At 41.6% G+C, this 20,366-nt stretch overlaps 1 protein-coding gene across 2 annotated transcripts in view; it reads right to left on the bottom strand.

Moving 5' to 3' along the window:
• LOC308120731 (B-cadherin-like) overlaps window positions 1-19,697 on the bottom strand; it is a 28,892-nt gene extending 9,195 nt beyond the window's left edge. Inside the window, exons 1-13 of one of the 2 annotated variants that reach the window (XM_080481513.1) lie at window positions 19,305-19,697; window positions 14,808-14,922; window positions 10,756-10,838; window positions 8,054-8,224; window positions 7,629-7,760; window positions 5,175-5,330; window positions 4,911-5,055; window positions 4,001-4,173; window positions 3,661-3,789; window positions 2,835-3,020; window positions 2,484-2,728; window positions 957-1,099; window positions 458-549 (exon numbers count right to left, since the gene is read on the bottom strand). In XM_080481513.1, coding sequence (XP_080337639.1) covers window positions 458-549; window positions 957-1,099; window positions 2,484-2,728; window positions 2,835-3,020; window positions 3,661-3,789; window positions 4,001-4,173; window positions 4,911-5,055; window positions 5,175-5,330; window positions 7,629-7,760; window positions 8,054-8,224; window positions 10,756-10,838; window positions 14,808-14,922; window positions 19,305-19,355 — 1,821 coding nt within the window. In that variant the 5' untranslated portion in view covers window positions 19,356-19,697. The remainder of the gene's footprint in view (window positions 1-457; window positions 550-956; window positions 1,100-2,483; window positions 2,729-2,834; window positions 3,021-3,660; window positions 3,790-4,000; window positions 4,174-4,910; window positions 5,056-5,174; window positions 5,331-7,628; window positions 7,761-8,053; window positions 8,225-10,755; window positions 10,839-14,807; window positions 14,923-19,304) is intronic. The other variant, XM_080481514.1, reaches the window with a different exon arrangement.
• Between the last annotated feature and the right edge of the window lie 669 nt (window positions 19,698-20,366).

Genomic DNA, 20,366 nt, shown 5'->3' with positions numbered 1-20,366 from the left:
GAAGAAAATGAACCTGGTATGTTTGATGGAGATTTAGCGCAGCTGTTCAATTCAGAAACAGAGGATGAGGAGTTCGATGGGTTTGATTGATGACGATTACAGGTAAAAAAAATGTTAGTACTTTGTAATCAATACTTAAATAAAGCACAACCAAACTCAGTTTTGCTCCCGCTCTATTTTTAAATACGCACACTTGTATGCTTGTGTGTGTGTGTTGTTGTAATGCGGACACCATGAGAACGTTAAAGGGGGAAGTGTGGGCATGGAACCCGCGCCCTATGAGCAGGTGCGCCTTATGTGTGTGTTAAATGCAGTAATGGCACACATAACTGAGACTGCGCCTTTTAGTACGGTGCGCCTTTTGGTCGTGAAAATACGGTATATTGTCTTTCGACGTGCATCATTCGCAGTGCTCTGAACATGTCAGCAGTGTAGCTGATGCGGAATAAAGGCAAACCTTGACAGAGCGCTCCTCGATGGTGGGGGCATTGTCATTGACATCCTCCAGCTGAATAACCAGTGTGCCTGTTCCTGTGGCTGGGACTTCGTCTGGTGAGGAGAAAGACATTCAGACAAAAATAAAAGTCAGCGACTTCACTGCAACACTGGACCTCAGCTGGTGGAGCTGAATGATCTCTGGTCTGATATTCTTATTCAACAGAAACGTGAGTGTGAACCTAACAAAGGGATCCAGAGCATAAAACTGAGCTTCGAACAAGTAAAATTAAGCTTTAAACATAAAGAAAGAGTAGATATTCATCATAGCCTATTTAAGCTAAATCATCTAATTTTTCTTGAGGTCCCAGAAATCACCATCCAAAAATAGAGACAGGAAATCAGTGGATTTTTCCATTTGAGAGATCTTTGTCTTTAATATACCCGACAGGCTCATCAAAATAGGTTTAAAACCTTTAACATCCCACATACTAATAAAACATTGCCAACCATCCACCTACCGTTGTCATATGCACCAATGAGTGCAGAGTATTTGTTGTCCTTGACAAAGTGAGACTCTCTGTCCATGTTGTTCTTCACTGTGATCAGGCCCGTGTCCTTGGCCACGTTCAGCCAGCCTGCAGGGTCACTGATTACCTTGTACCTGAGCAACCAAAAGACAGATGGAAATTATGGACTCAGGAGTTTAAACGTAGGACAAGTTACAGCAGATTACTTCAGTATCAAGCCCTGAACACAAATGAGCTGTAATGTCTTTAGAGTTTTTACGTAATTTTCAGGAAACAGTTCAGTACATTGCTGTTGCTGGTTTGGTGCTGAAAGGCTGTGCGCCTTATCAAGGAACTGAGACGTGATAGAACTTTATTCAACAGCTTTATCATGGTCTAGTTATTCTCTCCAGAGTTTCTTCTTTAAATGTAAAAACACATTTTAATTCCTCACAGCACCATTACAGCACATGCCGAGTAGAAAGATAAACTTACAGTGGAGAGTAACTACAAGTTCACACTGAGCTCAGGTTGTACTGCACTGCAGAGCTGCCACCAATATTTATTTACTCTATCATTTATTTTTGTCCTCCTGTCTCAAACGGTTCACCAGGTTTCCGACTGATTGTTGAGGAGACGGCAAGATAGTCTGTACTTTTTATTCAGTCTTCAGAAGAATGGCTGTCCTAGGGCCCCTCCACACTCCGTGTCCGCAGACGATACTGGACCGCGGGTGCTACATGATTACATCCATACTACACTCTGGGTTCACTTCCTTAACGTTCCACAACGTAACATAACGATCCTGAAAGTATCTCCACTTCTGCTGCCCGGCGTTTCCCACCTTTCCTGAAGTAGTTTATGTTTCACTTCAGGAGTTTTGAGCCTCTGGCTCTTATTTGCTTTAAATTGTGATTGTTCAGATGGAGGATCTCCTCACACAAGCGTCCAGTAGCTCTGGTGCATGGGCAGTCTGCGCACACAGGTTGTGCTGTCGACCACAGAGGGTTGGAGCCTAGCGCACAGGGTGGATGACGATTGTGACGTCACGAGGACTGGGCACATGCGGAAAGCGTGGAGGAGCCTTTAGGATGATGAGCAGGCTACGTAGACTGTTCAGCTGTGATGTTTTAAGAAATGTATTGATATACATCTTGTTTTTATTGATAAACAGCATCTATATTTTGTAAACTTTGTATTTTTTTCACTCCATGTTATTCGGTCATATTGAATTCATTTCATTGTTTACATTTGTCGTGGTACAGCTGAGATTGAATGTTTTGACCCTTGAGTTGTATTCAAAAGAAACACAAATGAAATAGCAACCACTTGATTTCTCTTTTCTTTAAGTCAGTGTTTTAGATGATTGAGTGTTAGTGGCAGCACTATTGTACCGAGACGTCAGGAGTGTCAATGTGGCTCACTACAGTAACTTAACTCAACATTCTCTCTTTTACAGTTGAGTAGGAGCAGTTTGTGCTGATGAAGATACAAAGGGAGTGTTTCAGGTGATCAAGTGTTGGTTCAGTCTGGTCTTACATGACTTTCTGCTTGCGCTCAGTGTCTGGGTCGGAGGCGGTGTACTGCACCACCTCACTGTCGACAGCGAGGTCCTCCCGTTTGGACAGGACCTTCTTCACCGGATCAAAGATTGGAGGTTCATTGACGTCCAGCACAGTGACGACCACCGTGGCTGTAGCGGTGGCCAGCGGCGTTGCAAAAGGAACTTCATTCTCCACTGCAACCAACAGAGTGTGCTTGCTGACCCTCTCGAAGTCCAGACCCTGTTTGGTTGGAAGGGAAGCGAACACAAGATTTCTAAGTTTTGATGCTCGAATGTTCAGAAATGATTTGTTCTGCACATGTTTGTTTGGAGGTTGGTCCTCTTACCTTGGCAGTTGAAATGATGCCCTCTTGTTTGTTGCTGGCTGTTTTCACAGTGAAAAGTCCACCAGGATCACCATCCACAATTGTAAACTTGGCGTTCCACGCTGGGGAGTGTGGCTCGTCACCATCCGTTACCGACATCGTAGCCACCTGAGCACCCATTTTATTTTCTGCAACTGACGCAGTATACTGGAGGAAAAGCCAGACATGGGTATAGAGTTTAAAAAAGAGGAAGAAAGACAAAAAGGATGTTGGTTTTACCCTTCATGGGGCAAGTGACCATATTTGGTAACCTCTTTGTTTCTTCACATTTCTTCCAAACGGACATGTTAACAACCACGACTGAACATGTGACACGTGTGCTACACTCTGACATCACTTTTCACAATCAACAACAATTATTGGTTTTTAACAATTTAACGCCCCAATTCCTGACATGAGTGTTTTTCATCTTTATTTCACAATTGATGTAGTTTTAATGACCAAAAGAAGTACTCATCGTTCCTCATTCTCATATTTCCACATGAACTTTAGTATTATGAATGAAGACTTGGTTTGAACAGGACTCGCTCACAAAAAGCCAAACCTTGCAACTGAAGTGTAATTTTAATTCCTCTATGCATTTCAATGTTTGTCACCTTAGATAATCACGTGAAAGTTATTCATGCATCACGATTAAAGATCGTTTCCTAAGGGATGCTCCAGATTTGTGTTCAGACGGTTTAAATTTTCTTTGTGATGCAAAGCAGCAAACTATGAGGAGGTTGACACGATGCTGAAGGACAGTGGAAGGTGTGAGCTGACTGACGGGAGACATTGTTGTACTTACGGAGGGCTGAGTGAATTCGGGGGCATTGTCATTGCTGTCCGTCACCTTGAGGATTACTTTAGCTTGTCCGGTCAAGCCTTCTCCGACCATGTCTGCTGCTTGTACCACCAGAGTGTACTGCGGGTATTTCTGCAGGAGGAGACGCGTCACCGGGTGAAAACGAGCAGGATGATTGTCAGACTCAGATGAAGGACAACATTCATTAAACTACTTGCTAAAGCAATTAAGATAAATGAACTCGTGTTTTCACTTCAAGTGTTTAACAATGCAAGTTGTGATCAGAGAACGGATACTGTCCAAACAGGTGCAGTCAGATGTAAACCCTGTTGAAATCACTCACCTCTCTGTCCAGACCGCCCGCATTGACTCGGATGACACCATTAATTGGGTTGATGACAAACATGATCTTACTGGGTTCCTCTGGATCTTGGCTCAGGATGCGGTATCGTATGTCTGAGTTGTCTGTATTTATCTGGTCAATATCCGTAGCCTCGACCCGAATCACCTCAAAACCTGGAGAAAACACATTCAGGAGACAGTTAGGAGCAAAGAACTACTGCAGTAAAAAGAGGATTTACTCCCAAAGTTAAACTGCTAAATACAGCTCCCCGCAGTGTTGATGGCGATTCCACCAGCACGTATCACTTATGGGCTTAGAACCATGGAAAGGTTTTTTTAAAAGAATTATTGGGGATACAAAAGGTCTTTTTAGGTGAGACTGTGTCAAAACTTGCACATCTTCCATTAGGATGATAATGAATGTGTACAATCAGCAATACAGAGTGAACTAAGTCCACACACACTGCATTCATGAGTACATAGTGAAAACTGCGAGCTGAGAATCAAAGAGGAGAAAATCCTGCACATTAACCAGCAACAGGCAGCAGACTGTTGGTCCTGACCACAAAGAAAAAGTATCACGATTAAAGATAATTTCCTGAAGGATGGTCTAGATTTGTGTTCAGCCTTGGACTCAGATTGAATAAATAAACACCTCTGATTATCTCCTCAGTGTTTCATTCCATCAATTTGACAAATTCTGTAATTCATATTTTGTCAGAGACTTAATTACAAAGAATTATGACTGATGCATTAACAGTCAGAATGAAGTCCAGATAAATAGACATTTATTTTGTTAAAATAAACCACTGGTTGTTTTCCAAGGTAAGAGTTCTCAGATACGTTAGAACGACACATTGCACAGTGTCATTTGTAAATGGTTCTTATTTCCTTTAATCCATCGACAGTACCTATTTTTGAGGCCTCTGCGACTTCTCCCACAAAGGTTTCTTGAGAAAAAACTGGTTTGTTGTCATTCTGGTCGATGACATTGACAACGATGTCCATGGGATCCTCAGCATTTCCTGAACCTTCAGCCACAGCGTGGGCTTTAAACTGCACACAGACACAGTTGTACCATTTCAACAAGAGCAGGAGGAAGACTTCTGAAGAAGGACACACACGTTTCCACATTAGTGAGTAAAACTTCAGAATCTGGGTTCAGTTCTACTCACCAAATACTTGTCCTGCTTTTCTCTGTCAAGCGGCTGAGTCAGATACAGAATGCCAGTGGCTCTGTCCATGTTGAATAGATTAACAGGAGGCTGGTCGGCTCCTGGACCAGTGATGCTGTAATAGATCTTCTTTAATTTATCTTCATTGGAGCGGATCTGGATGTGAGAGGAACCGATCACATAGCAACAATGACCATTACAACACTGCAAGTGAACAAGTCATACAGCTTTGCTGTATTTCAAGCAGCTTCTGCCACCTGGTGGCCAAATTCATCTTAAAATTAGGGATGCACCGATACCGACACTAGTATTGGTCTGATACTGCACTGACTTGTAACAGACACCAGATACAACCTGGCAAGTAATATGTGACGCCATGCATCAGCAATGTCGCCAGCAGGTACACTCAGAGGTGGTCAACCAGTCAGAGACCAAGAGCCACAAACATTTAGGCGATGCTACAAAGAGCAACATCATACAAATGTGAGCTTCTAAACAAACTCCTTCTCTCACACAGACAGGAAATGACATAAAGTGAAAATACATATACAATGTATGATACATCTGCATACAGTCATCAAGGTGTGGATTTACAGTATTTACAAGAATAATTTCATTCTCAGCAACACAAAGGTACAGGGACCGTCTGCAAATGACAAAACCACAACAACAGTGAAGACAGATACTACATGTCACCATCAAATCAAGTGTTGTCATGTGATCCAGTGAAGCTGCAGTGATTTTGGTGACGCTGCAGTGAATACCAGTCACGTTATTTGGTATTTTTGTGGTATCGGTCTTCGGCAGCACTGGTTATGGGGTGGCATGGCTCGGTTGTAGCCCAATGGGAATGTTGTAGGTTTGATTCCCATCTCCACCTGTCCTCAGGCCAAAGTGTCCTCGAGCAAGACACTGAACCCAACATTGCTCCAATTGGAGTGACAGCGCCTTGCATGGCTGCAGCCTTGGTGAGTGAATGTGATTAATAGGGATGTACCGATCCATATTTTTTCACTTCCGTTCCGATACCTGAATTTGGTTATCTGCTGATATCAATACTATTCCGGTAGTAGGGAAATTGTTTAGCAACGCAGCACAAACAGAAATGATTGCAGCTCTAACCCAACACAAATGATTGGGACTATTTTCAGGGAGTTTAGCGCGGAGTAGGACGCAGTTTCACGAAGGTGAATCACCTGCTATGGCGGAGGAGCTGCTGTTGTTCACTGTTTTGATGTCGCTGTCAGCGCCGTTCTCCTCGGTGAGCTGACATTTTAAAACTGTGACGTCTGACTGCAGAGCCCTAGTGATTAACAGTATAAAGCACTTTGGGGCTGCTTATGCAGTTTAAAAGCGCTGTCCAGATACTATTTGCTTTTGATGCAGTGTGTAATTTGCAGACGGTCCCTGCTCTCTGGTCGCACAGCCAGAGAACGATGTTTCTGCAGAAAAGACAACTACTTCTGATAAAACGTTTGCCTACCTCACACCGATGGGAAAGAGGCGTCATTTCAGTGTTGATGTTTCGTTAGTTATTGACTCTCAGCAGGTGTAGCTCAACTGTGTCTGCAACTTCTTCACGTATCTGAAGTATCTATGTGCCTCATCCTTTGTTCACTGTCATTGTATGCTCATTGTAAAGGTCAGTACTCATACTCTGCCTTAAAAAGTGGTATTGGTGCATCTCTAGGTAGAATTAAAAAAAAGCTTAGCGCCTTCTACTCAGAAAACTAAAGCTAAAAAGAAACAATGGTGATCAGAATGCTTTTCGATACTGAAGGCACTTTTAATATGAAGCTGTAACATGGTGAAGAAAGCCTGCAGGATATATGTATCAGTATATGTATGTGTGGAATTATTTAGATTTTGTCTGAGAGTTTAAAACCTTTTAATCAGCGATTTTAACTAAATCCCACAGTTTTACCTGTAATTTCAAAACTATCATTGACAGTCTATTTTAAGTTTAGACAATGAGATGTGTGTTGTTTGTGGAGCATTTCCATAATGGACATTTTAAAGTGGAGAGGACTTTCCTTGTGATTTTCCCATTTACACATTTGATGAAATACATTTTGCCAGTGAAACTAATGCAAGTTACAGGATGTTAGTATTTTTCAAAAATGGGTTCAATGTTCCCAAAAGAAAGGCTAATCTTTTGGAAAAACCACTTTATCAGACACGAGGACTGAGTAGTGCATCAAATGTGGGAAAAGGATGTAAAACCTTTCAGAGAGAATTTCTTTCCCATTTACAGACAGTTTAAGATATTTGACATTACATATGTGGGATTTTGGTCAAGTGTTTATCCAGTATTAATGGCAGATAGTCAGTTGAACTTTTTTCTGACCTAAAAATCCCCAAATGTTTAAATCAGTCTAAAATAAACAGCTCATTTCTGTGTGCAGGAGAAAGGCTGCACTGATGAAAACCTACACGTAGTCATGAGGAACGTACCTGAGAAACTTTCAGGGGATAAGGTCCTCTGTCATTTTCAACAACAGTGAGTTCTGGAATCACCCAGTCCCTCTTCCTCCTCTTCAGACCCTCGCCAGACTTGGGGAAAAGCAGAACAGGCACCGTGGCTTCCTGTGGGTTAGTAAATAGGAAAACCATCGGTAAGATGCTGTATAAAAGGACAATTTAAGAAAATCATAGTAATGCTTTCAAGTGAGACTTGTTATAAATCTTCAAGTTAGATTATTTTTAAGATAACATGGGTATGAGAGATTATTGAAATGGAGCCAGTGGTTTTTGCACATACATGCAGAGAGTTGATCCTGTTTAGGAAAAACACGTCTCAACATGCGGCCTCTATATGATGGGACCTGCAAAAGCTTCTAATAAGGAAATAAGACTACAGTCTTCCAAAATGATCATACCAGTGAGGAGGATGGAGGTTGTACTTCCTGTTGGTGGTTTTCATTGTGATGCATGTTGTGGTGGCCATGGTGAGATAATCTGACAGGAACCGTTATTCTGAGACCTTCTGAATCCCGGGTGTGAAGGAAGAAATCCAAGTCTCCTTCGTGAAGAAAAACTGGTCTCGTTACCTGAAACAAAGAAAAACGTCCATCAGCAGGTATCAACATGCTGCAAACAATCAGTTGCATAAAAAGAATTAAAGCTGCAAGCAGCATTCAACGCGTTCTCGCACACTAGAGGAACACGTTGTACACGTTGGAACGTGGTGCACGCCAGAGTGCGATGGAAAACAGATCTCGACAGAGATCCGCCACTCCACCCAGCTAAAGTCACTGCTGGCCTGCAAATGACCCGGCCTGAGGTTTCTCAGCAGGTAGCCTGTCTGCAGCATACAGCACACTGCGGGACCTGCGTCTCTCTGTCAGACCCTAATTACATTTTTTTTTTTTACAAGTTTTAAGCGGTTAAGCGGGTTTAAACATGAAGCAGATTGGCTGTAAAGGAGTAGTAAAATAATTCCTTGCAAAAAACCCTCTACATTGCACAGTGCACTTGTTTCACAGATGCAGTGGGATGATTCCCCAGTGGAGGGCGCCAGATAGCTGGAGGTTGGGTGCAACAGAATTAGAACTCTAAAGTTCAGGGTTCACCTTTTCCCCATTTATTTTTCCTTTGTAGTGACGCAATGACAATATTCTTTGCAGCTCTTCCTGGTCTACAACATTACAAGTAGATTCTGACGTCCTCTGCCCCACTCTGAGGAACAAATTGTGACATCGGATTCTTTCTGTGGTGGATTCCAGGTTTCAATACAGAATGCTATTTGGTCAAAGGGGTGCGCTGTGGATCTATGGACCTTATTTTACTTGTGTTTGTCATATAAAGTTACTTATAATATTTAGTGAGTGTGCTTGTGTGTGAAGTTTAAGAATTAAATGATTAAACCTGCTTTGATGGATCTTCTCTGTGTGAGGGTGTGATACTATATTTTATATAATACACAGTAAAATGGCAGGTCTAGTCCTTTTGGATTGTTGATTAATCAGAAGTTATGTCCATTCAGTGCATGTCATCTTTGTGCTGCGAGCTTGAAATAAAAGAACAAAAGAATAGAAACCAAAAGACAAAGAGATTGTGTGTCTTGTCATGTTATCAGGCTGCAGGTTTCATTCTAGTGACTCCAGCTCTATTGTGTTTTATATGAATCGGCCTAGACTTTAAACATCTGCAGCATCTCCTTCATAACTTACCAGACTCTGATCCTTTGTCTGCTTCAGTGATTCTGACGCTCGTTGTTACTCATCGTATTGCACCATGAGTCTTTACTCTGACTTTTATATGAGGTTGCAAGTAGTTTTAATGGCCGACAGTCATTATGCTGCATCACCTCCACCGAATGTAGAATCAGCTGCAATAAACTACATTTCAGCTATTTAGAATGCCTGCTCATATTTCTGTGGTTATTTTGCTGAAAGTAACTCAAACGTAATACAGAAGTAGTGTTATGCCTGGTTCACACGGCAGGATTTAAAAATTGTCAGCAGATTTGCCAAACCTAAGACACCACACACACGGCGATAAATAATCCCAGGTTTAACAGTTTTGGTGGTACAGTGTGCGGTGTGCAGCCACATCAACACACCACACACGAACCGACTTCACTCGCAAACATCCCGACAACGAGATCCAACGTGATTCCAGACTTCAAACATGGTGGACGGAGAGGAGAGGCGTTGGTCAAAGGAGTGGAGACAACGGGAGCATGGTTGTCTGTCCGGTCCGGCGTTTCCTCGCCACTCGCTTTCTGATTGGCTACGCGTCACAGTCAACAGGCTCGTGCTCGTTTTCCCGTCGGGGGACACCACACACTGTGAGAACTCGGTACAAAACAATCCAACATGTTGAATATCTCCAATTTCAGATCGAAGCGGTCCCGACATCCTTCCGAGAAGACGAGGCGTGTCTTAACACACCACACACTACAGGAATATCGGATTATCTTCTGATGATCTGAGTGTCCTTAAGATTGTCGGAAGGGAGAATCGGAGCCAAAATCGGCCTAATTATCCTGCCGTGTGAACCGGGCATAACTTACTACAATTCAGAGACAGTAAGATTGTAATGTAACTGATTACTTTGAAATGAAAGGGAACTAATATATATCATATTTTGGAAACAACTTGCCCAACACTGATCATGGCAGGACACATTTAGATCTGAAAGAATCAACAGTTAAATTTTGTCCAACATAAAACTTTATTTTATTTTATAAGTCAACAACTTTCACATTGTGAAATAATGTTTGTATTCAATATTATTGTTAGAATGTTAAGTAGTAAAGTTTACCAAGGGTCCACAGACACAGTGCTATCTCCCAGTTTAAACCTGTAGAACATCTATTGGTCCCATCAATGGAGACTTAACTTCACAGCACAGGACTTTAACAGTCTGAGAGGCTTGATGCAGTGAACACATGAACAGGTCACATATGGAAGCAAAACGTTCATCATTATTAAATCTTTCATACAAAAAAAAAAAGAAAAAAAAAGAAAAACAGCAGACCTCCCACTTTATTCAAATCATACAGGTTTAATAGAATTACAAGAGGTTTCCAGAAAGCTGGAACATTAGAAAGAGAAGCTGTGTTAAGAGTACTCACAGTTAATGTGCCATCTCTTTGCACCATGAAACGGGTGTCACTGCTGAGAACAATCCTGTGGTCTGTGCATTCAGTAAGGCCCACTGGGAAAGGACAGGACAGTCATGTTACAACAAGGCAGATCTTCAATACTGACAAAACAAAGTCATTTATCAGGTGTTGCCATTTCCTCCACCAGACCAACGGTAAAAGAACAATGAACCCGCTGATCAGGCATCAGAACCGGAGGAAGTAGAGATGGAGAAATGATTAGATAAGACCTAACTGTGTTGATCTGAGTGTTTCCATCTATGGATGGAGCAGCACTGTTACATACAGGAAGTATGTTTGTGTGATTTTAACGAGATACGTTTTATTCTTCTGGATGGCAGACAAGAAAAGGGACCTTAATTGTGTAGTTCGTGTCTCTCTGCTTCAACACACCTGCAGAGCTTAATGGAGACGCAAACTTCAGATTCTGTAATCAGTGAGTAAAGAGTAAATAAAAAGAGGATCAGAATTGCCACCCTCACCACCAGCTACAGGTACTTCCTGTTCCCAGCACAGAATGCAGCTTTGGGTCGTGACTCTCTGTAGCCAACTTGTACAAAATACTATAGAGGTTTTAAGAGAGCTAGGATTTCTCAGACCTAAATCTATTCAACTAGTGAGCCCAAAAATTTAATAAACTAAAAACATTTTATTCAAATTTATTCAATTTGATGTCAACTTGTATATCTCCAACTTCAGAAACATTTGATAAAGATTCAGGCTGTTTGCACTTGGCTTCCGATTGGTGTTTGATTTAGGGTGGCCTGATTTTTAACTGGTTTTCCCAAGTGTGTAGGAAATGGTTAATTGTATTTTTTTTTCCTGATTTAAATAAATTTTTTTCAAAAACAAAAAACAGCACAACAAATAATAAAGACAATAACAACAAGGCAAATGGTACACTGTACAGACAAACTAACCCTTCAGGGTTCTAGTATTAGTGAAGCAAAATTTAAAAAACGGCTGAGATTGCGAGGAAGAACATTCATATATGGAAAGGAGGTAAGGAGCTCAATCCACAGTTATAAGAGCAGGCAGGCTGTCATAATCCCTTATTTATGTTATTGTTGGGGGTCAAGCAGAGTTTTCACAAGTTTTTATACAAGTCCAAAAGTGATCCCATGAAGTGGCGGCGCCCTCTTGTCTTTCCTTTAAGTCAGTAAAGCATAAATTCATAGGACGCCGTCTCAATCATTATATTTGTCCATTCTTTCAGGTTTAGAGTTCCAGCTGTGGTTAACTGTATTTTTGATCTGTGGTTGGACCCGTTTCTTCACAACATGGCTTGTAACTGTTTAAAGCTGGATTTTTGGGCTTGGTTTAGGATTGCGCCAACTGGATTTACACTATGGATGCACCGATACCAGCAATTCAAAAGGAAGAGAACAAGTATGAGTACTGACTTTTAGCTACTTGCCGATACAGAGTCCTTACACAATTAGGTGTTTAATGCCATAAACCCTCCCAGTTCACATGCAAATGATACGTGAAGCTAAGTATTGCCAGGAACGACCTCCGCACGGCCTCGGCCAACAGCCTAAGGACCTACAGTAGGTACAGTAGGTCTACACACTGCCCTGCACATGCTGTACAACTAAACTGACCAACCGAGCTTGCTACCAGTCATACTTTAATCAGGTGTAGCGTAATAGAAAATAAATTATATATTTAATTTGTAGTACACTTTACATTTGTGAAACTCTTGAAGCGTCTGGTGTGCGAGCCCAAAACCCTTTAGCATGTAGCATGTACTGCGTGTAGTAGAAAATCCTCCTGGATCTACTGAGCAGTAAAGCTAATGAACGACGTCACTGCTGCTCTAAATATCTCTGGTGATCAAGTCGCTGTATGAACTAGTTTTCACCTCCTCTTGAAATTTTGCCAGATCATAGTTTACGGTCCATCTTACTTTTGTTATTCTCTTTCATGATAAAGAATCTCCAAACCGCTCGTGCGACTAGTATCTGTACATCACTAATCTATACAGTTAAGTTTAAAGGTGTCAAGACGTGAAAATGCGTCATGAATTTCAACTGGTGCAGGGTGGTCTGTGAGGAGCTGTAGGATTGGGTTTAGACTTTGGCTGGATAATTAAATGTAGGGATGCACCGATCCACGGATATCTGCCGGTACCGATACTATTTCGATACCACAGCTGTTTACTTCAATATTATCATCATTGTTGATTTTATATGAGGCCATAATAAAATCCTCTCTACAAGCAAGTATGAAATGTAGGAATGTACGAGTTCTCTCAAAAGGCAACTTAAGGTTAGTATAAGTTCAGAAAATGAAGCAGTACACATTTGTGTTCAATTTGGACAATGTGGGAGTCTGCATGACGGCATATTCTCATCATAAACTTGTTATTTCTTTAAAACCTCAGAATCACTTTATTAATCCTTGGGGAAATTCTTTAGCAACACAACACAAGCAGCAATGATTCCAGCTTGAACACAGCACAAACGATTGGGACTACTTTCACAGAGTTTTACGTGGAGCAAGACGCAGCTTCACAGAGGTGTGAATCGCCTGCTATAGCGTGGAGAAGCTGCTTTTCATTGTTTTGATGCTGCCGTCAGCGCCGTTCTCCTCGGCGAGCTGGCGTTTTAAAATGGTGAGATCTGGCTGCAGAGCGGCGGCTCATTTACAAACAAGGTGCCCTCTGGAATGAATATTGTAAAGTCAGGTAAGTCTGTCTCCTCTGATCACAAAAGTACTTTTGTCTAACCTTCTACTCAAGAGGACACACACCACAAACATAGTGTACGGTTTTAAACAAAGCCCATGAAGCAGATTTTGGCATCCAGACCTGCAGCTTTGAGAGATTGTGAAATTAGACTCTGTTTAAAGCAGTTTATTCACATGCAGAGAGACAGACCCAAAGGCCCCCCCACTATCAGTGGGAGATACGCCTGCTTGCACGGAATAAGTGTGCCATCTGAATCTAGACAGGCGTGTAAACAGCTTTAAACCGTGTTCTCGCCAGCGCATTTCAGCATAACAGCCCATCACGCCGTCACTTGTGAAGTTGACGCAGTTATTAGGGCCGTTACATCGTCTTTCGGTTCAGCGTAATGGCGGTTACCAGCGGTGTCAAAGAACGAATCACCGGCATGCTTTGCTCCCAAGCGAACTCAAAAATAAGGGCCGCCGGTCCATTTTAGCGTGACGTGAAAGTGAAACAACGCGAGGCGCGTCATAATCGCATTGGTGGGGTGATCCTGCATTTTGTTCCAAATAAAGTGACCAACACAGAGTGGACATCATACATGGGCAAAAGATACACCAGCAGATGCAGAGGGCAGGGAATTCACACATTATTTAACGGTTTCCACATCCCTCAGTGGACAGAAACAAATTGATAGGGCCCTTAGAAGGGCCTGCTGCTGACTTACAGTAGTCCCACCGCTATGCTGTCAGAAAGTCCCGGTGAGAACCCTACAGTGTTAATTATAAAAGGCAAAAATATTTAGGTGACAAAGTCTTGTGAAAAACACACAACATGTATCACCACTTTCCAGTAAATACAGCCTAAAAAAAACCCTCAAGTTCTGCTTTTCTGGAGTGTTTGACACCATTTGAGATGCACAACCTGCCAAACAGGAATGGAGGCATAGTTTCAGCCTGCAGCTCAGCACAATACATGAGGTGCAGTGTGAGACGGAGCCGACTTCTGACATTTCTTTTGGGCTTCATGTGAGAACGAGGTGAACAGATCACGTCGTTTCACCTGTGGCTGCAGTGGAGGCGTCGCTCTGACCACAGCTTTCTGCTCATTAAAATCCTTGTAGTTCACACTTGGAGCAGGAAAAACAGCAATCTATCTCACTTTCAACACATTTTAAGCACAAAACTGCTTTATATCATCACTCGCTCAGCACACAAACACCAGGAGGATCAAATTAAAGGCCTTTTTGATTATCTGCTTCAACATCACGTGGTCCACACCTGCCCCCGAGGCACTTTAATTACAGACATCAAGGAATGACAAAGAGCACAGTTTTGGGAGCGATTCTTACCATTGCCGAGCCTATGGCCACGCACCAGGAGCTTCCGGGTCACAGACACACTCAGCTTCTCAGATTTAAAGCCCGGCTCACATGCTGGCTTCTCAGAAGCCGTTTCAGCAGACACCTAGAGGAGGGGATATATGTTAGAGCTCTGTCATCCTAATTTAATAACCAAACAACTTCAAAACTAACAAAAAAAAAACAAAGCACAGAAAGGCAAAACATTGATTTGAACATTCACAACATAAAATCAGCATGTCGGTATGTAAAACCCCTGAATATCTATGTTTATATTAAAGCAGAAGGTTGTGGAGAGAATATGTCATTGTGCATGAAAGTCAGACAGCGGTGACGGTTTCAGTCGTGCAAAATACAACGAACTGCCTCCATTAAGTCGGTGCACTTTCAATACAAACCACAGAGAGGCACATTGAAGCAAAGCATAACTTCTACACACACTGGCTTTCTCAGACAGACGGAGGGGGATTTTGTCTCCAATATCACTTTGGTGCAGTAAAATGTTGGTGTGTGATATTTCATGACTATTTATGTGTTAAGCTGTAAAGACGGAGTGTTTCAATTCAAAGGATTGAAGCGTATGTTCGGAGAGCTCTTGTTAAATGGAACGAATGATTTAAAGCTGGCAGGCAAAAAAAGTAGTCATTTTATTTCAATTAACTTAATTCAAAGTTGAGTAAAAATGGATTCAACCAGTAAATCCTCAGGTTACACTCAACAGTCCTACAATAATACAGTATAACCTCTATATAGCAGTTCTGAGTATGAGCAACAAGATGATTCGTTTTAAACTTCAGGAGGCTTGTGGCATAAAGAAGCATCTTTAATGGCCCAATAAGCAGTCATTTGCAGTTTTATAACAACAACAAAGAAAAAATAAAAATAAAAGTATCGCTTAAAATCCATACTGTGTTTGAGATTTAAACTATCAAACTTAATATGGTCACACAGTTATAATAAGGCCTTACCTGCACAATACTTAGTAAATGAAGTGAGTTAATGGACACTGAAGCTGAAGGCGTTTCTCCACAAAAACATAGGCAAAATAACTTGACTGGCCACAGCGAGTTCAGAAGGCAAGATTGAGTTACTAACGCCGTGCTTAGATACTTCTTCTAAAAAACAGAGCTATTTCTCCTTCAGTCAATTAGGTGCTTAGAAATGAACATACATTCACAATTATATTTCATGGGAATTGTGCACGTGTTTGCCAAAGAGGTTAAATAGAGCCCTCTACATTTATCACGTCTAGTACAGGCAGCACGTTTCCCGAAATTCCGTAGGCATATGCAGCACGTCGGGTCGCACCAAAATGCCAGTGAAACCCAACAGGAGGTCCGCCATTTTGCATAATGCGTGAAATCTTTGAAACAACCTCCTGCCAACGGGGTAAGTCCTAGAGACCTGAAGTCTAGGGAGTATGTACAGCGGGTAAAATAAATATTGAGCACGTCGCCATTTTTCTCCGTAAATATATTTCTCAAGTCATTATTGACATGATGGTTTTAAAAGATGTTTGGTAACAACCAATGGAATCCACACATGCAGAAAAATCAAACCATAGATGTCCATAAATTATGTGTAATAATGTGAAATGACACAGAAAGAAAGTATGGCGTGATGAAGAAAGAGGTGTTAAAAAAAAAGAAAGAAAGAAAAGAAAGCATGGCAACCCAAGACACCAGCTGAAATCAAGGAATTCAAAATTCTTTAAAGAGTCTGGCTGCTCATAACAACTAATGAAGAAGCTGTAAATCCTCTTCAGGGACATAAATGCAATCCTCAAAGAAGTTCAGAAACACTGCAAAACTCTGCAGCAGCATTAACTTGTTTTTGAGAAACCTTTTTACTGGGATTTATTTTTCCTTCCATAAATCAAAACGTTAAAACTTGTCTAAGACCACAAGACACAAGCGTACCAACAATCTGTAAATACAAGACTTTGGTAAAAAAGTACAAATTAAACTCATTTCAACGTGTGTCGTCATGCATATACATCATGTACACCAGAGATGGAAATTGGCACCCCTGCCAAATGCGGGTGAACTGAATCAGTTTACTAAGTTTACTAGCCACTGTGGCGGGTTGATCTCATCCAATGATCAATATCTTGGTTAAGACAAAACACTGCACTTTTTACAACCCTGGCGTTAGATGAAATTATGTTTCTGATTGGAGCAAATTGTCAGTCGGACACTTCACTGCTAATAATTCTAACTGGAGGCTCTGGCCAGCTGAGCCAGTGAGTGCGCCAGCATGCCCGGATCTGCACACAAGTCGCACGCATGATAATCAATAATGATTGATCCTCTATTTTGATTGTGTGGTGGGTTTTGTGAGTGAAACCATAGCCTGTATATAGTGTGTTTTACAGCTTGAATAGTGAGAAATAAAAAGTGGAACCTTCCCAGCAGAGTGTTAGATTTAGATTTTTTGGGGGGGGGGGGGGGGGGGGGGGGTAGGACACTAATTGTTGTGTGCTGTGGTGAGGACTTGGTGTTTAAAAGCTGAACTGTGGGAACTTCTCTCATTTTTGGACGACTTTTCTACAATTCCCACTTTCTTTGAGTGGATCCACAATGGGGAATATTGAATTCTGTACACACTGAACACATAAAAGCTTAAATGCTCAGTGGCTGGCAGACTTGAGAATTTACCAGCCACAGTGGCAGGTGGACAAAAAAAGTTGATTTCCACCCTTGACGCACGCGTAATGTAGTGACACAGATCATCACTAAACTTGCGTCACAGTTTTGATTAAGAAACTACATTCCAAAGCAGAAAACAACGTGAATTCTAAAGAAAACATTTTCTAAAAAGATGATCATTGAACCTGTGATGATGATTAAGGTAGCTTCACTTTGGAAACCTGCCATCAGTTGCTTTCCTTCGTTTCCTGTAACTCTGAATCATTAATTTATCATTACGATAAGGATTCAAATGTTAATGTCTCCGTGCCTTGAGATTTGATATTCTAACAGTGCTCACGCTGTCAATGGGTATTGTATTATAGTTTATTGCAATTTCTCTAAAAAGCTTTTTTATGTTGAAGTCGCAGATTTTTCATGGCATGAATTCACAGTGATGGAAACATGATTTATTGCAGTTAAGTCAGTCTTGCGCAATAGGTATTGTGTGCATATTGTGATATATTTTGCAGCTCTAGTTTTAAGTGAAAGTTGTCAGAAATACTCGACACTAGGAAGAATCTATGCATGTACAGCAACTAAGTACACATATTTAAATAATAAATTAGGGATTAATTATTAGTGTGATAGTTTACCAATAAATACATCGACATGCATGGGCGTCCCATTTTCTTTATACATCAAATAAAAGCATCATGGAAGCAGGACATCAACGTCAAGCATGAACAGGCAAGTGTATTGTGTGCCTTCAGATTTCAGAATCAGCGAGGTCAGGAAGACATTTCACCTACATCTGCAGTGTCAGACAAGCCGATCTCTACCTACAAGTTAATGTGGGTTTAAATGTTTCCATGATTGAAGCACAGACATTTTAGAAATCAGAGTTTGACAAAATGATAGTTTGTTAAAGTTAATGAGCCATTTAATGGACATTACTTGGACAGTTCCTAATTCTTTTCCATTTCTCCATGATAACATTTACTACTAATCACTGAATACATGATGAAACAGTTGTGAAACACTGGGATAGATGTAAGAGGAAGTCTGCTTCAAACTTCTCATAAACAAATACAGTTGCCTCATACTGTGAAATACTGGAAAAATGTAAAAATAAAACTATTACATAATATCTGACCACATGTAATGAGTTATAATGAAATTTACATCCAGGAAGGGTTTTTTATATATATATATAACTATTTTAACTTTAGTGCTCAATAGCTTCACGAGCAAGAAACATGACACGACTGAGATTTAACAGTAAATTCTGAAAATAGTATTTATGACAAAAACAAAAAAACACTGCTTTCCTGTAATATCACAGGATAAAAATTGCAAATCGTACCAACTTTAAAAGTCGCCTAATAATTTAAAATAACTTCCCCGTGCTTCCATAAAGCCTGTGTGTCAATAAGTGGCCCATAAAGAGTTAATCAGAACTTTTAAAGTCACTCAAAGGCTTTTTCTGTATGAAGACATGGAGGATCACTTTAAACTAAACTCCAGTGTGGTTGAATTAAAGAGCGTTTCTTCAGAAAACAAAGACAGAATGAAGTCAAACGAAAGGAAACAGGTTGAAAGTCTAACGATTGGTTTGAAATTCAACCTGCTGACGGCGCCATTAACGGAACAAGGGCGAGGCTCCTGGAGAGAAACCTACCGGGGTCCAACTGCCGGCCGCGGTTCGAACTACACAACTTTAAACCAGACATGGTTCGGCTCCATGTCCACTTAAAGGTCCCTACTTGGAGAAGGGTCTTGTTTAAACCCACCGGGGTGAACAGGGGGTCCAGTTTAGACTGGTTTCAGCGGATTTAACTAACGAAGCAGGAAGCCTCACCAGAAAAACGACGGTCAAAACGGCCAGAACCGTGCGCCCGGCGGCCCCCATCGTTCTCCGCAGCGTCTGGTCAATCCTCAGCGGCCACACAAAGTCCTGGAAGTGGAGAAGGAGGAGGTAACGACGGGTAATCCTGTCTGTTCCGTCCCGGGTGGTTTCAGTGACTGAGGAAGCACCGCCGGGCGAGTCGCTGCAGGTACTTTCGACTCATGACGTCAACACACAGGTGCGCGCGGTCCGGGCTCCTGATATGGTCACGCGGGGCGGCCACACCTGGAGGGGCAGATACCAGCGGTGTGTGTGTGTGTCAGTTTCTCAGCAGCACGAGCTCACAAAAACAACTCAGTGTGTGAAACTCAACATTCATGTCAATCAGACTATCAGAGCTGAGTCAGTGGTTTCTCCTGAGGTCTGCCAGGACCTCTCTCTCTTTCTCTCTCTCTCTCTCTCTCTCTCTCTCTCTCTCTCTCTCTCTCTCTCTCTCTCTCTCTCTCTCTCTCTGTCTGTCTGTCTGTCTGTCTCTCTCTCGCTCTCTCTCTCTCATATACATATATGTTTTCTTTTACATGTTATTTATCAAAGCTTGCCAACAATGTGTTTATAAAATGAACTGACAAGTTTGTATATTGAGTGTAAACAGAAGTAGGTCCCTACAACACTAATAAGTATACATCCACCCACACTTAAACTACAATATATACTGTATAACTCACTTTTTTCACATAATAATCGTTTCACATTTATCGATACCCAATTTTAAAAAAGTGACTTGATGAATTTTAGTTTGTTTTTTTTATCCTTAAAAGTTGCCAGTCTATCACAGGACAAACACACACTCACCAGAAACACCAGATATCCTCACATGCATGTTTTTGGACTGTGGGAGGAAACCAACACACACACGCACGCACGCACGCACGCACGCACGCACGCACACACACACACACACAGGGAGATCATGCAAACTCCACACAGAAATGGATTTGAACCGACGACCTTCTCGCTGTGAGGCGAGAGCGCCACCGTGCAGCACAGACATCATTTAAACACTCCAAAAAAAAA

This window comes from Lipophrys pholis (genome assembly GCF_963383615.2).
Source record: "Lipophrys pholis genome assembly, chromosome: 15".
Classification (NCBI taxonomy): Eukaryota; Metazoa; Chordata; class Actinopteri; order Blenniiformes; family Blenniidae; genus Lipophrys; species Lipophrys pholis.
Note: the sequence above shows the minus strand (reverse complement) of the source record. Positions and strands in the feature narration are given on the sequence as shown.